The sequence below is a fragment of the Vanacampus margaritifer genome, chromosome 13, assembly GCF_051991255.1.
Source record: "Vanacampus margaritifer isolate UIUO_Vmar chromosome 13, RoL_Vmar_1.0, whole genome shotgun sequence".
In the NCBI taxonomy this organism is placed as follows: Eukaryota; Metazoa; Chordata; class Actinopteri; order Syngnathiformes; family Syngnathidae; genus Vanacampus; species Vanacampus margaritifer.
In genome coordinates, this window is record NC_135444.1 from 14,894,290 (window position 1) to 14,910,719 (window position 16,430).

Genomic DNA, 16,430 nt, shown 5'->3' on the forward strand with positions numbered 1-16,430 from the left:
TAAAGAGAATTTACCTCCAGGGAACTGATCCGTGTACTTCACAAACAACATTCATGACAAGAAAAGCACCACAGATGTGTGGCTGCCTCACAAAATGAAAGTTTCATTTTCAAAACAAGGCGTGTAGAGTTTGCATGGTGTCCTTGTGCTGTCATTCATTTGAAATACAACTAAATCTGACAACTAAATAGTCTTAGGGGTTTACAAAAAATATATATTTTTTTTAGATTCATTGAAGACTCTAAACTGACTTTGATGTTTTTGGAAATGTGTTATGTCAGTGAGTGTGAATGGTTGTTTATATCAGCGGTGTCAAACTCAAGGCCCAAACATGGCCCACCAAATCATTTTATGTGGCCCGCAAAAGCAAATCAAGCTTGTCAACTTCCATGATGCTTGCTAAAAAGGGATTTTCCTCTAAATTGTGGGCTGGTCTCTTGGGGTAAAGTAAAAAAAAAAAAATCAAATAAATAACATCGCATCCGTCCCAAAAGTCGCTGGCCCACCGGGCATCTGCCCGGAATGCCGGATGCCCAGTCCAGCCCTGACAATATGTTATAAAAAATTTAAAAATCAAATCTAGGGCCCAACCAATATGGCAGAAAAACAATACAATATATCCAAATAATCATATGATTAATATATATATATATATATATATATATATATATATATATATATAATAGCAGGTATCAACTGTAAATATATTGTTAAAAAAAATAACTTTTTTTTTCATATCCAGTTTTTTTTCCAGTGCAAAGGGTTTGCTTTCATAAAAATGACCAATTCAAGGACTACACAGAGCTGTTGAACAAGAGATCAACATTAAGAACTCATTTTGTACACGTTTTTTTGGGGTTGAGGTACTATGTTTGTCCTGCATATCATTCCAAATCCACAAAAAATAAAAATATTATGCCTACCCATGTTGTAGTATAGTATAACTAAGACATGTCTGCCATCTAGTGGTGGATGGTGATATTACAAATTTAAACTACAGTCATCCCCTGCATATTCGCAGTTCTGCACCCACAGATTCACATATTTGTAGATTTTTTTTTAAAAATCAATGTTTTGTTCATATTTTTATTTTTGCAGTTCTTTTATCCCCAATTCCACTCCCATTTTTCGTGGGAATCATATTTTGAATGTTCATCAGCGTTTTTTGAAAAATATTTTGGGTTTGTAAAAAAAAAAAAAAAAGCTGATTTATTTGGGTGTCTGATTTATCGGTCGGGCCCTAATAAAATCATAATTTTGATTTGAATTTATTCAGCCCTTTCTGTGACCCAAGCAAAGGACGTGTGCTGCAGAAAATGGATGGATTGACTAGAGCACAATGGCAACATAAAGATTATAGCGAGGGCCTATTTATTTCACCAGTTTATGTAACCATTTAAAAAGAAATGCTGTTATAATGTGAAGTTGCAGAGATTGAAGGCCAGTCATCCTATCACGACAATGCTGCTTGTTGTGCATGTTTGCTTGTACACTGTGTAACAGAACACAATGCCTTGTCTTGAACGTCGACGCAGCATCAAGGCTGTGAAACAAGGCAAGCAGCGGAGATGAAAAGTCAGCGCTGTGAATATTAATGCCTTACTTTTAAACGCTGGCACGCTGGTTATATGGCCACACTGCTGGATGGAATGAATAATAAATGGGCCCTTGACGTCACAGTGGTTTTAAAACGTCTGTCTGATGCCACCAGAGGTTCTTTGCGCGGGGAGTGCGCTGGATTTAAGTTCATTATACGACAAAGTTTCACCCAGCACTTGTCTCATGTCTCAGGTCGGCCATGGAAATTCGCAGACATGTGCAGGTGTTCCGCTGCTTAGTGTAGAGCTTCCTTCAATGCGACACACTGTAATTGCCAGCGCATGTAGGCTTCAAATGTGAGGAAATAATGTTTTTAGATTTAGTCGTGGTGAAGCAGCATGTGACTCATTGCTCATTGTCCAACAAGAACCAAGCAACTACTGGGTTATTTATACCTAGATATCTGGTTGAGGATTTGAAGATTTTGACCCAACGTAGGGTTAAAATTACCCAAAATGTGGTGAGCTGAATGAGTTAAAGCTACCAAGAAATGGGGTACCAGGCTATTAGTGTAGGTGTGCAGGTAAAAATAATAATAATGATAAAAATGTATTACCAACATTTTCACGGAAGAAGAAACTTTTCCTATCTTAACCCTGGAAAACCCACAGGGTCAAATTTGGCCCCTATAAATTCTGCTCCTCAAATAACAAAGACCTTTTTTTTTTTTTTTACAAATTTAACTTCAAAAGTCCAGAGTGCCACTTCTGACCCCTGCATGGGGCCATCTAGTGGATGAATATTGCACTTACATGAGCCAGAGTGGTGGTGACAAGATGGCTGGCAACATGCTGTTTTGTTGAGCTGGAAATCAATCCAAGCAAAACCATCTTCTCAGCAAACCATCAGATGGTAAAATTGTGTTTTTTTTGTTAATCTATTTCATATCATGTTGCAGAATGCCTAGGAGTATGTCATATATATATATTTTTTGATAAATTAGCAACTCTGATCTAGTTCAAAAAACAAGGGTTCAAATTGAAAAAACATATATTTTGGTGTTCAGTGAACTTACTGTTTAGCAGTCATTTAATGTATAATTCATAATTTTCCAAAGAAGAAAATGGTTCTTGGGTTCTCCAGGATTATTAAACAAACTGAGTATGTTTTAGTCTTGGCAATAAAGACAGTAAAAAAAAAAACAGTACAAAAAAAATCATTCGGGTCAGGGTGTTAACACATATTATAAGACAAGTGGAAGTAGCTGTTTGGCTGTCGGGTATGGAACCTGAGGGTCAAAAATATGAAAATTGAGACAGGCTTCGGGTTGCAGAGCTTCCCTTGAGAAAGCAATCACCCATGACATACTGAATCTCTTCAGTCTAAAGAGAATTTACCTCCAGGGAACTGATCCGTGTACTTCACAAACAACATTCATGACAAGAAAAGCACCACAGATGTGTGGCTGCCTCACAAAATGAAAGTTGCAGAATGCCTTGGAGTATGTTTTATATACTGTATATATTTTGATAAATTAGCAACTCTGAGCTAGTTAAAAAAACAAGGGTTAAAATTGAAAAATAGATAGATATATATTTTGGTGTTCAGTGAACTTATAGCAGTCATTTAATGTATAATACATAATTTTCCAAAGAAGAAAAGGGTTCTTGGGTTCTCCAGGGTTAATAATCTAACCAAACAGGCACAATCTCCGATTCTCCTTCATGCTTGTATTATGTTTATAATTGGTATGCTAGGTGCTAGCATACAACATTGCTAACGGATAGCGACTAGTCCAGCCTGCCTCTCACCCAAAGTCAACGGGGATAGGCTCCACTTCTCCTGCAATTATAATGATGACAAGCACTATGGAAAACGGCAAGATGGATAGCACCGCAAATTATGTGTTGTGTTACAAATATTCTAAAGTGTTTTTATGTAAAAAAAAAAAAAAAAAATCCTTGAAAACAGCAGTTAACGCTAAAGGTCAAAATAAAGTACAGACAACACTTGGTCATCATAAACCTCAAACACCCCAAAAAATAAATAATAATAAAACCAGACTTTGAGGAGTTACTCTTTTTTTTGGTGGTGTCACGTATTTTTTAACTTTGGTGCAGTTTTTCTGGAAAAATGTACATAAATGCAAAGAACATTTTTGGGTTTGATATTTGATTCTGTGTCTTTGCAGTGAAAAAAGCCAAGCTTGATGGACCCCAAGGTAAGATTTTTGCTCACACTACTCTAGCCGGTTTCACACGTGCCACAACTGTATGTATTTGGGATATTTATCTGTGGTCTTGTTACACATCCTGCAGAAAAATTCAACACTTACGTGACCCTGAAGGTGCAGAATGTCAAGAGCACCACCATCGCCGTGCGCGGCAGTCAGCCGTGCTGGGAGCAGGACTTTATGTTGTGAGTCTCTTTCTCTTTTGTGTAAAGCTTTATCAATATTTCGGTTTGTCCTCCCTTCTTGTGGAACCTCATCTTGACTTGCCACCCGCTATAAACTGAGCCACACGTTAGCATTGCTTGAAGCAATCATCATGTCTGTAAGGGTGACATGGAGCCGTTTATTTGGTGTTTTTTTGGCACTGGTTTCATACAGGAAATTGTCAGATTTTTATTTAGTGTCTTTCCAGTTCATATACTTGTGTGTTTTTGTTAGTGTTATGTATGGAAGTGGAAATGTCTGTAAAATATAGACAGCTTTAACACCAGATGGCAGATATAGGCATGTTGGGAAGATAAAGGGAGGGTGCTATAGATAACACAAATGTCACCCAGCGGGTAGGCTCAGCTGTGGCATTTATAAGGTATTCGTCATTAACAGCCTTTTTTTCTTCCCCATTCTTTTTTAATCATCCTACTGTTATTTATATTCACTCATTGAACTCTTTATTAGGGATACCAGCACACTCACCAAACTTGCAATCCTTTCAAGCTCACAGCAAGAAGTTTCCGCTGCACAGCATCAGTCCAAGGGCAATTTTGTCTTTTTTTTTTTTTTTTTGTGTTCAACTGCTCCTCCGTGTTCACAAACTTTGAGTAATGACTGGAAGAATGAGACGAGTGGGCGCGAGGCATTTCCTCTCGCTGGGCGGCTGTTCCTTTTGTGATTTAGCCAGTCGTGACAGTCTGTCATCAAAAGAGCTCTGGAAAGAACGCCGAGTTATGAACATGACATGACAACTTTAGGTCCATTTGTGGTTATAGCCAGAGATGTCTGCTAGGTACTAAAATGACCCATGATGGCCTGATGGAAGTCAGTTATCTTTTTTTTTTTTCTGTTTGTACCCAAATTTTGTAGCTAGTGTGTATTCATTGTTTTAGTAATACTATAAAACTATCATCTTAAATGTAAGTGATCTGCTATTTCTCGCATAGCAGATAAATAATGTAAAGTGAATTCATTCACAAGCACACACCTGTTGCCTCAAATGTATTTTTGTGTTATGAGCAGGCTTAAAACAAAAAGCAGGATATGAATATGGAAAATTCCAAAACAGTCGCTGATACATGCAAGGAGTTTAAGTAATTGAAATTTACAGAACAGCTAACAAGCTTTCTCTGTAAATACCCGACTGTGTCCTTCGCCAAACCCTCTCCTGCTCATTTTCCTCTCCACATTCCCCCTTCTTTTACGAACGGCACAGCATGCTGCTATTTACTAGATTATATCCTCAGCTTCCAAGGAAACGGAGATGCATTTTCATATCAAGGCTGCGGCTATTATTAGGATTTAGATCAGTTAAGACCGTGAGCCCGAGCCTCGGGAGGCTTGCCTGCTTGTTGACAAGGGATGTTACATGAGAAGATTTTTTCCAAATATGTACTTACCTGTCTTTGTTTCTCCATGGTGAAGCAGCATGTGACTCGATGCCCAAGGTTATTTTTCTGTACAAATAATTAATTTCAACATTGACTGTTTTGTCAACTTTGGGGGTATTCGTGCTAGCTTTTCTGGCCATTGCAGTAGAAGGAATGACTTCCCATGTGACACAATTGACCCAATCAGATCAACAGCTTTTGTGACTAGATACATCTCAAACTTAAAATATGCTTTTAAAATTTTTGATCTGTCCTTTTTAAAACGTCTCCTTCGTCCTGTCCCTGACCCATAGCGAGATAAACCGGCTGGATCTGGGCCTGACAGTGGAGGTGTGGAATAAAGGCCTGATCTGGGACACCATGGTGGGCACCTTATGGATCCCACTAAGTAGCATCCGGCAGTCCAATGAGGTATTTGGCATATTTACTATACACCCTCATATACGTTGGAAACATCAGGCAAATGGACACAAATGTGACTTTATGTGTTTACACTACTTTGCTTCCATTCCCAGGAGGGTCCGGGTCAATGGTTGACGCTGGACTCCAACGTGATCATGGCTGAGAATGAAATCTGCGGCACCAAAGATCCAACCTTTCACAGGTTGCTGCTGGACACGCGCTTCGAACTGCCACTAGGTTTGTTGTCGTTTTTTGGTCTTGATTCAAAACTCTTTGAATATTCAGTTGCCGTTCAGGTCAAATCAAGCGCATCATTGCAAATGTTACATTCACTGCAGACATTCCGGAAGAAGAGGCACAATACTGGGCCAAGAAGCTTGAGCAACTGAATGCCATGAGAGACCAAGATGTAAGAGCTTCATTTTGTGTCCGTCACTGTATTTTTCTCTGCCTGTTCATTTCTTATTCTTGCTCTCGTGTGTGAATCCTGGAAGAGAGAACATTTGCATAAAGTCTGCAAACTCAATGTCTTGGAAATCCCACTGGATCACAGAACTAAATGTGATCTCAGTGCTTATTAGTTATAAAACCATTTTTCTGCAAAGAGATTGCATGGCATTGGAATGTCTTAGCATGTACTCAGGGTCCAATCAGATTGCTCTAATGCAGAGGTCACAGGTTTTTTTTTTTAAACTGAAAGCTCCTTCTTGGGTACTGAAGGGCCACTAGTTTGATATGCACTTCTGAAATAACACATAAATCACCTTAAATTATTATGACAATTTGGTGACCGAAAGTAGACGAGACATTAGACCAGATAAAAGCAGGTCTAAATTGTGGTGCAGGTGGTGTATTGCGATTTTTGTGAATTTCAGAAAGGCACAGAAAAACAGATCCTGACGGATGATCACATTTCATTCGTTAACGTCCACGATGTGTAAACTTCTGACTACAAATGTATTCTCTATTAATCTGAGTTTTATTTTTGCATTTCAACCCTTAGTATGCCTATCAAGAGGAGCAAGAGAGGCCTCTCCAGCCACCGTCCACGCAGTGCTGTGAGTGGGAAGCATCCAGCCACTTCCTCTGCATCCAACTTGCCTTGTGGCATGTCGTGATGTCGACCCCTCCCAGGCTCATTTAGCAACTGGACAAGTGCTTGGAATTGGGCGGGAGGTGGTAATAAGGCTCAAGGGAGGGCGCTGATCAACTGAGAGCAGGCATAGTGTGACTGCTCGATGTGAAGTGACAATGAAGTGGCTCGTATAGTGTATGTATGTCTTTAGTATTCTGTCACGTAACTACTGAAGATGGCACAAACATGGAGCATTGAAGCAATTTGAAATTTCTGCTGAAATTGGCGAAGAGTAATGACAAGTTGTGCAACGCTGTGACATCAATAGATAGCCAATTGGGATTGAGTCATGATTTTAACATGAATGGCTCGAACCTTCAATCTTCTGCAGCGAGCAATTTCCATCTCATTTTTATAGTCTGGTTGTTTCTGGACTGCTGATGTACTTTGTTTATGACCCTGATGTGGTTAATGCATCCCTTTATCTCCTTGTAGGTAATTGGAGTCTGTGGGGAGATCAACAAAGTAAGTCTTTGATGCATCTGTGCTCATAAATCTGTGTTCACTGTCCCCATCTGACCTGCAAATAACGATCTCCTTTCCCCAGTATCTCTTTCTATTACTGCTTTAGAAGCCATTTGTGTTTTTTCCCCCCTGTCTACTCATCTGCATTTGTGTTTGTGTGAACAGACGACGACCCGGACAGCGCGGTGGACGACAGGGACAGCGACTACCGCAGCGAGACCAGTAACAGCATCCCGCCTCCCTTTTACACCACATCTCAGCCCAATGCCTCCATGCACCAGTATCCCATCAGGCAGCAGCACTACAGACACCCGTATGATGGTGACGTCCACGACATGGACTATGACCACGGGGACATGAGGTAGCGCATCACTGTCTGAATGAATCGAGTGCTTTTACGCGCACCCTTCAGGTTGCCATGGAGATTATCGGCAATGCTAATACAGAAAGAGAATCTACTCAGTAGGTACACCCACGCAATCTGATTAGATCTAACGCATGGACGAGAGCAACAATTGTATTCGTAAATGCACCATACAAGATGAAGCACTTTTAATTTCCTTGCACTGCCCGCACAGTGACCATGGAGACATTCTATTATTGTCTATTCTAGAATAGCACTCAATAGAGCACAGACCACCTCCAAGGCCAAACGATCCTCAATGTGCGGCACATTAATTTGATTGAAAACGGCAGGCATACTCTTTTGCTGTCCTGCAGTGTTGTGTTTTTCCATTACAGCTCCACCTGCTGGATACAGTGCATCACTGGCCCCAATGCAAGCGGACTGTAACACAAAAATAAAGAAAGAAAAATAATTTGAGCAGAGGTGGGCGTGGCAGTAAATTTTGCGGGTCCGCTAGTCATCATTCCAAGTGGCTGGACCACTTGTCCGCCATCCTCAGTCCGTCATTATTTCAAGATGAACCAAACTGTAATTGTCACTCCATCATGGTTATTTTAACTGTGCTTACATCATCGCTAAATGACAGTTTGACACCGCTATTTTAGGACTGCTGCAATAGCATCAGCCAATCAGCGTCAAGAATGTACAACTACATCACATGCATTGAGCAGCATAAAGCAGACGTAAAGCCAAATAAAGTTTTTAAATGATTTACAAAAAAAACTGACACAGTGTTGTGGAGAGCTACGACTGTAAAGGAATTTAGAGGGGAGTTGCTGGAGCATCTCATCCACACAAGCACTCAAGTTAAAAAATGTGTCCAGACTAAGTCCTAATTTAAAAGCTTCAAAAACGCCCACAGTCCGCCTGGTATTGTCTGTTATATTCCTATTCTATTCCTTCCTCACTAATATGGCCATGTGAGAGGAGCACACCATCGTAAATGCCATGAATACCACCGTGAAGGGCAAAAAGGAATCACACACTCCTTAGCTGTCAAACAACATGGCTGACGTAAGATACATGAACTGAGCGCTAAGATAATGCCTGCATAAAGTTGTCAGCTAAACGGGACTTGGATCAGTGACGGACCGATAAATCAGTTTCTTTAAGTCTCCCATCATTCGTCAGCAAAACGGGCGCCTTCCATTAGTACTGTTGGAATGCCCACCTCTGAATTTGAGCAGAGGTGGCAAATCCAGGTCCAGAAAGTAAAAACCCTGCCACAGTTTGGCTTTAGCACCAGGTACTAGCTAGCTAGCTCCCATAGTGCTTGTTTACCTGCTTGCTAGCTAGCTAGCTAAAACTGTGGCAGAGTTTTTACTTTCCGAACCTGGATTTGCCACCTCTGAATTTGAGAATATGAGCGCTGTATGGTGGCAGGGAACTCGACTCATCTCACTCACAACAAGCAGCAATTTGGTAGATAGAGAACAATTCTTCAGAAAGAGGCTCCAAGCTATTTATTCCCACTCCTAGTTGAAGTATACCTCAAAATCAAACAAGAAACAAAATGTTTCATCCAGCTCTTGCCCTGTATCTCTATAGATTGTCTTGGTGTACCTAATATTAGTGTTTGCTTTGTTCAAACACAGGAGGAACAAGCTTAGCTCATTCACTGCCAGCCCTGGTAAAATGGATCTTTGACGTCCATTGCCATTAATGGTAGTGAATGCGTTAATATGTAAAATCACAAAAACAAACACAAAAATCCCCCAAAGTATTCCTATATGAATAAGTTGCTTTGAAGTCTTCAACCATATCACCCCAAAGAGGACTTGGGCCCGGCGGCCATTTTTTGTTCCACTGTGTACATGCTTTCCCCACTGTGCTCTTCCTCCCTTAGAGAATAAGCCTCCAGGAAAAAAAAAAAAAAAAAAAAAAGACAATAAGCCTGGCTTCAGTGTATACAAGTGCGCTGGGGCGGCGGCGTGCTGCTCTTGTATACAGGTTGCGTATGAACTTGTCCCCGTCTTTTGTGTGTGTGAGTGAGTGAGGACCCTTTTTGAATCAATCCGATGTGGTTTCTTTGCCTAAATTGAGCTCTACTGATGCTCCTCTCCCACCTCTCCCCCCCCCTCCCCTTTCCCTGCTCCTCTTACCAGACCCTATGATAGTTTAGACTTGGCCACCAACGGGCGCAGCGATATCGACTCAGGCTCAGGGTCGAGCCGACGCACCAGTCGTCAGTATTCACTAGACAGTAGGCATTCGCTGTCCGATAGGTGGGTCTCTGTACCTCCTCTGAGCTCCTCCTCCTCCTCCTCCTCTTCTTCCTTCTGCTCCAGCCTGTGACTTAGTCTCGCTGTGACGTCAGTGGTGGACTTGTCCCGTCCTCCTCGCTCACTGTGCTTGCATGCATGCGCTCTTATCCTATCTCTCTGTACACACACACACACGCACGCACACACACAAATCACTATTAATGCTGATCCCGCATCTACTGTATCTTCAAGTCACTTATTCTATTCTATTCTCCATAATAAAGTGGAGTATAGCGCATGGGTGAGATGCTAATTGTGCTAAATTGCGTTCAGAATAACAACAGTGTTTTAAAAAAGGGAATAAAGATCAAAATCCTTGTAATAACTTTTATTCGCAATCTGTTTTCCAAATCATAATGTACCGTACATAAAATGTATCAGATTTGTTAATCCTTTACAAAATGTGAAGAAACGTTCAAGAGTCACAATCCTCCTCTTAAGTGCAACCTACCAGGTGTATTATTGAACGGACATGACAGTAATCAATAAGGGCAATACAATAAAGCACCAGTATGTGTCCAAGCGTAAAAAAGCACGTGTTTGTGTCAGACCTCTCTAAGACTTGGACTTGCCGCCTCGGCTCACTGCTTGCATTTTACTCGTCATGCTTTTCAGTCATACTTAAAAACAGGCTAATACAATCGTCACAATGTCCCAGGGTTGATTATCTTTTATTAACTCATCCATTGCCATTGACGGCCATAGACGTCAAAAATTTGTTTAATATTTTTTTCCAGTTTTGTTAACAAGAGTATGAAAACCTAGGGAAAAAAATATTTTACATTTAGACCAGATATAAAATTTGTGATTAATCGTGAGTTAACTATTAAAGTCATGCGATAAATTACAATTAATTGGCGACCTCATTTTTAATAATCTTTTCTTTTCTTTTTTTTAAAAAAACTTCTTTTTTTTAAAGAAAAATATATTAAAAATTAGGGCATCAGGCGATTAATTTTTTTTTATTGTAAATAATCGCATGACTTCAATAGTTAACTCACGATTAATCACAAATTTTATATCTGTTCTAAATGTACAATAAAACCTTTTTTCTAGGTTTTCATACTCTTGTTAACAAAACTGAAAAAAAAATTAAGCTAATTGAAATAGTTAAAATGAATTTTTGACGTCTAAAGCCGTCAATGGCAGTGAATGAGTTAAACAGATGTATTTGTTGCTTAGATGCGTAAACATTTTAGAACGTGAAGTTTTTTTATGACAAAAGAAAACAGCTCTGCATTAAATTGCACATACTGTACAATGCAAATCATAAGGGAAAAAATGATGGAACTAAACAACATAAATCAAGATAATTACTGTGTCTCTTCTTCCTGCACACTTTGATTTGATTTTAATTTGTCTCAAACAAGCACAGTAATAAAAACATAACAAAGGAAAGAAAAAAAGCACAATATGATAAGATGCAAGTTTGAGAAGCGGCAGAAGGTAGCAAAGCTTATCAAGTCTGTTTCCACTGCTAGGGAGTAGATTGGCTGTCTCCCAAACAGAAGTTGTGGGTTTGTTCCTCAACCCTTGAATGACTTTTTTATTTTTTTAAATTATTATTATTTTACTCTCTTCCAAGTGTAAATTGTACTCTATTTATAGTGGAACCAAATAAAATTGATTCTATAGAATTTACTGTGATAAGTTGAGTTTGCCTAGTGCTAGTTGAAAATAATAATAATTCTGCACTGATCTTAATGTTAAAAAAAAAAAAAATCAATTCTGCACTGATCCTGATGCCATTAACAGGTTTTACGTGCTGACAAAAGGATAAACGGCAGCTAGAAATGATGTCTTCATTGCAGCAGTGGGGTCCGATTTTGGTTAAGAAATCAGATTAGCCTGCAATATGAACAAGGTCGTAGATGCATTCCGAATCTAACACTTCCCACCTCCAACCTCCGCTCTCAAGCTTGCCGGCTTGTTGAAAGTCACTCCTCTCCCACTAGTAGCTAGCCATTTCCTCCTCTAGTCTCACGAGTCCCTTAAATGTCCCACAAACCACCACGTCAAGCCCTGCAAGTTTCTGGGTTCTCATCTTCAACAGATGTGTTGATATCACAGCTTTGTTTATGTTCTCCTCCTCTTCTCCCTCAGTCCAACAGACAGTCGCTACGCCTCGTCGGGCGAGCTGAGCCGAGGCAGCTCCCAGCTCAGCGAGGAGTTCGTCCCCGAGGACGGCGAGAGCTTGCGAGGCTCCGAGTTCTACGAGGAGAACGACTCGTACCACTCCTGCCACTCGTCCATCAGTTACGGCAAGGAGGACTTCCCGGGCTGGGACGGGGATGACCAGCAGGGCGTCTACAGCGACGAGGGGAGCTATGTTAAAGACGGAGGTGAGGACACAGCGCTCTTTGGCGGCGGGGAGGGCGAGATGTACGAGGAGGACGGAGAGTACAACTATGAAGATGAGGAGGACGTGCCGTACGAGGAAGACGAAGATATGTACCCAATGGACGGCGCTCACAGTGAGGAGCGGGAGCCGCCCTACCCCCCCACGAGCACCGCTGCCACCTTGGCTCCCCCGTCCGATAGCGGGTCCTCCAGCAGGCCTCCGCTGGAAAAGCAAACATCTTTACATCAGCAGCAGCAGCAGCAGCCTCCCGATCAGCTGCCACCCTTAAGCGTCGCCACGGTTCTCCCGCCGATCAAACAGGATGACACTTTGCCCACTTTCACGTCTGACTCTGACAACCTTCCCTTTGCACCCGCCCAGCAAGACTTATTTACGACCACCGCCACCTCCATCAACAGCACATCCACCACCACCTCGATATCACAGATTCCAGGATCCGATGACAAGTTCCAGGAGCCTGAGCCAAAGTCCGAGGTGCCCCTAGATGAGCCCCCACCACCGGAACAAACTCCGGCTGGGGAGAGCATCCCCACTCCCCCTGAGGAGAAAACAGAGGAGCCTCCTGTCCCCAGGTGAGTTCGTTTTGTGACGATGATGAGGTATTTTTCAGTTCAGTCCAAAGGTGAACTTGATCTGTGATGCTGGTTCAAGTTGTTCTACAATCAAAACAAACTTTCTCATAGAAAATTTGTGTATTTATTCCAAGCTCAAACTGTCACAAATTATCTTAAACTATATTACGAAGTATGGAGATGGTGAAGTTAATTGAAATGGAATTGAAATCAAATTTTATTGTCATTGCCCATGTCACAAGTACAGAGCAACAAAATTATTTTTTCTGTTTCAACCTGCTCAAAGAACATAAAAAAAGACAGTGACACTTAACTTGGAGGATAGAAAACAATGAAATGGCAAAACAAGGCTTGCCATCGACCGAAGATGACATCACAGTTGCAACAACCAATCACAGCTCCCCTGTTTTCTGAAGCTGAGCCATGATTGGTTGTTACCTGAGACTTGAACATCTGTGATGTCATTTTCACGCAATGGCAAAATGGCCGCCTTCTTATATTGTCAAAAACAGCTGGATTTTGCTGCATAACTCATATTCCACTGACACAATATGAACCAGAATACCGTAATTAGACTAGTGGGGCTGCATAGAACATATTTTTGGGGGGTGAACTTCCCTTTTAATAATATACATATTGCATCTTCAACCACATCTCCAGCTTCCCAAAGAGGGAACCCATGGAACCCGGTCCTGCCAGAGCCAAAGCCAACTGGCTGCGATTGTTCAGCAGAGTACGACTGCAGTTACAAGAGGTACGCCGTGAGTGTATGTTTGTCTATTTATGTGATTTGTTGCAATCATAAGTTTGTTTATAAGTTGTTGCATCTAGTCCTGCATGTTTTTTTTTACCAGCTTATGTGGAATGTTCCAGTGTCTCTCCTAGTTTTAACTTTTTACTTTGGATTATATTGTCCTGTGTTTTATTCAGTAGTTTGTGTTTACCCCGAGCCTTGTTTTGCCATTTCATTGTTTTCTTTTCAGTGGTTTGCCACACTCATAGCGATTTGCATGTAGTCCATTCTGACTCCTCCCTCTGGCTGGAGCAGACTCTCAGGTGGGTGTTGTGTGTTAATCCACATCATTTATTTGTAATTTGCATTTGGCCAGAGAGAAAGACATGCCTTGATAATCTTATTATTTTCGCAATTGCTCTAATGGCACCTGGCGACTTCTATACTACCTGTTTTCCCCACGTTCATCCTTTTGTCTGCTCCACAGGCCCGGGGCGAGAGCGTCGGCATCGCCTCTCTGCTGTTATCAGCGGGGTGAGTACTGGCGACCATGACGTAGAACATCTGAGTGAGTTCTCATGTGCGTGCTTTCTCTCCAGGATGGGCGGTGCTCTTTACAGCATCGACAGCATGCCAGACCTCAGGAAGAGGAAAGCGATGCCTCTGGTCAGAGATCTGGTGGGTTTAATCACTTTAAATGATCCGCTGTGCGTGTATCACTCGGCTCCAGAAGACAGGCTGGGCTTTTCTTTATCGTGTTCCATGGACACAGGGTTGGGAGGGTTACTTTTAAGATGTAATCCATTACAGTTACAAGTTACCTGCTAAAAAAAGTGTAATTAGTAACGTAATCTAAGTACCGTAATATTGAAGTAATGTAACAGGATTACTTTTGGATTACTCCAATATTGAGTATGCTCATGAAGACAAAATAAAAATAAATATCACCACAATATATATTCTATACAATGTGCCCCTGCTATTTGCGGGTGATAGGGACCCAGGCAGCCTACAAATAGCAAAAATCGGATGGATGGATAGATAGATAGATAGATAGATAGATAGATAGATAGATAGATAGATAGATAGATAGATAGATAGTCATCCAAAGAGGATGGCGATGTGTGACAACAACTGCAAAATGAACTTTTATCCCAGTCACAAGTTTAGCCGTGTATATGTTGTGTATGACGTTTAAATAGTGATTTGGTGGGAGCAAGATTTGTTTGGAAGGTGTAACACACATTATGGTTCTAGGCTAGCGGGCTAGCTAGCAATGCTAGCATGTCGCTGGACTCTCAGCTCAAACGTTTGCTCCGAGTAAGTTCCAGTGAATACCGGTGGTCGCCATTTCCTCCTCCCGTCCGTGAAGCTTTTTCAAACTGCCCGCGCGTGGAGGACACGACTAGTCAGTTTGTTCGTTCATTCCCACCTCCCCGGCATGTAGCAACTGTCCCACTCGCGCGGGCGTGCACGCGCTCTCTCTCGCTCTGTCCTTCTCTCTCTCTCTCTCTCTCTCTCTCTCTCTCTCTACCTGTAATCTGATTACATGTAACTGTAATGGAATACAATTTTAAAAAAATTGCAATCTGATTACGTAACGGCGCGTACTCCCCAAGCCAGCATGTACATCGTGGTCATGCTTCCTTAACTGAGGCACCACTAGCACATAAACACACTATAAAATCTTGTTTATGAATTTATTATTGTGCTCCTTTTTTAATTTTTTTCCCCTTATTCTCCCCTTTTATCCCGCCATCACATCAATGCCACAGGCTATGGTGAGTAATATTCTCACAAATGTAATGCAATACTTGATTAAACTCATTCGCTGCCATTGACGGATACAGACGTCAAAGATACATTTTTACTGTGTTGGCATTGAACGCGCTAATAATCACAATTTGGTTCATTATCTACTTCCTCCATTGTCAATCAGTCATTGGTCCAGAACTCCAGGAAGGCTGGCATCACCTCAGCACTGACGTCCAGCACCTTGCATAATGAAGAACTGGTCAGTATATCATTTCGATGATAATGCAGTGTGAATAGGAAAAACATTTTTTTAGTACATTTCATATTGGCAACTTATATATAATAAAGCTTTTAACTTTGCCATGACCATGTGTCCCCCTATCCCATCGCAGAAGAGTCACGTGTACAAGAAGACCCTGCAAGCTCTCATCTATCCCATCTCCTGCACCACCCCGCACAATTTCGAAGTGTGGACCGCCACCACGCCCACTTACTGCTACGAGTGCGAGGGCCTGCTTTGGGGTATCGCTCGCCAGGGCATGCGCTGCACCGAGTGTGGCGTGAAATGTCACGAGAAGTGCCAGGATCTGCTCAACGCTGACTGTCTGCAAAGTAAGAGATGATGCCCTCGCAGGCGTCCTTTTTGAATATTCACACCACACAACAAAGTCCCACGTTGCAACCCGTTCCATCACTTTGACTTTTTAATTTGCATTGTTTTCTTCTTTGAGTGGATATTAAAAGCTATTCATCTTTTCTTGCCATCCACTGCTCTTATACTCAGCATTTTCTTTTCTTTTTTTAAACGTGTCATTCATGAAATATGCTTTCATTCCCTTTGCTCTCTCTTTTTGTTGGATGTTACTCTTACAGTAGCTGGGAAATGCACTTACTCAGAGATGGGAAGTAGTTCTACTTTAGTACTGTACTTGAGTAGTTTTTTTTCACTACTTTGTACTTTCC

The 16,430-nt window shown here is 41.4% G+C and overlaps 1 protein-coding gene across 1 annotated transcript in view; it reads left to right on the forward strand.

Moving 5' to 3' along the window:
- Positions 1-16,430, forward strand: part of unc13a (unc-13 homolog A (C. elegans)) — a 49,351-nt gene that overhangs the window by 5,550 nt on the left and 27,371 nt on the right. The window contains exons 2-16 of the mRNA XM_077583317.1: positions 3,731-3,760; positions 3,858-3,957; positions 5,667-5,784; positions 5,889-6,012; positions 6,114-6,184; positions 6,779-6,833; positions 7,346-7,375; positions 7,541-7,736; positions 12,149-12,979; positions 13,640-13,733; positions 14,200-14,246; positions 14,312-14,390; positions 15,488-15,493; positions 15,652-15,726; positions 15,860-16,079. Coding sequence (XP_077439443.1) covers positions 3,731-3,760; positions 3,858-3,957; positions 5,667-5,784; positions 5,889-6,012; positions 6,114-6,184; positions 6,779-6,833; positions 7,346-7,375; positions 7,541-7,736; positions 12,149-12,979; positions 13,640-13,733; positions 14,200-14,246; positions 14,312-14,390; positions 15,488-15,493; positions 15,652-15,726; positions 15,860-16,079 — 2,076 coding nt within the window. The remainder of the gene's footprint in view (positions 1-3,730; positions 3,761-3,857; positions 3,958-5,666; positions 5,785-5,888; positions 6,013-6,113; positions 6,185-6,778; positions 6,834-7,345; positions 7,376-7,540; positions 7,737-12,148; positions 12,980-13,639; positions 13,734-14,199; positions 14,247-14,311; positions 14,391-15,487; positions 15,494-15,651; positions 15,727-15,859; positions 16,080-16,430) is intronic.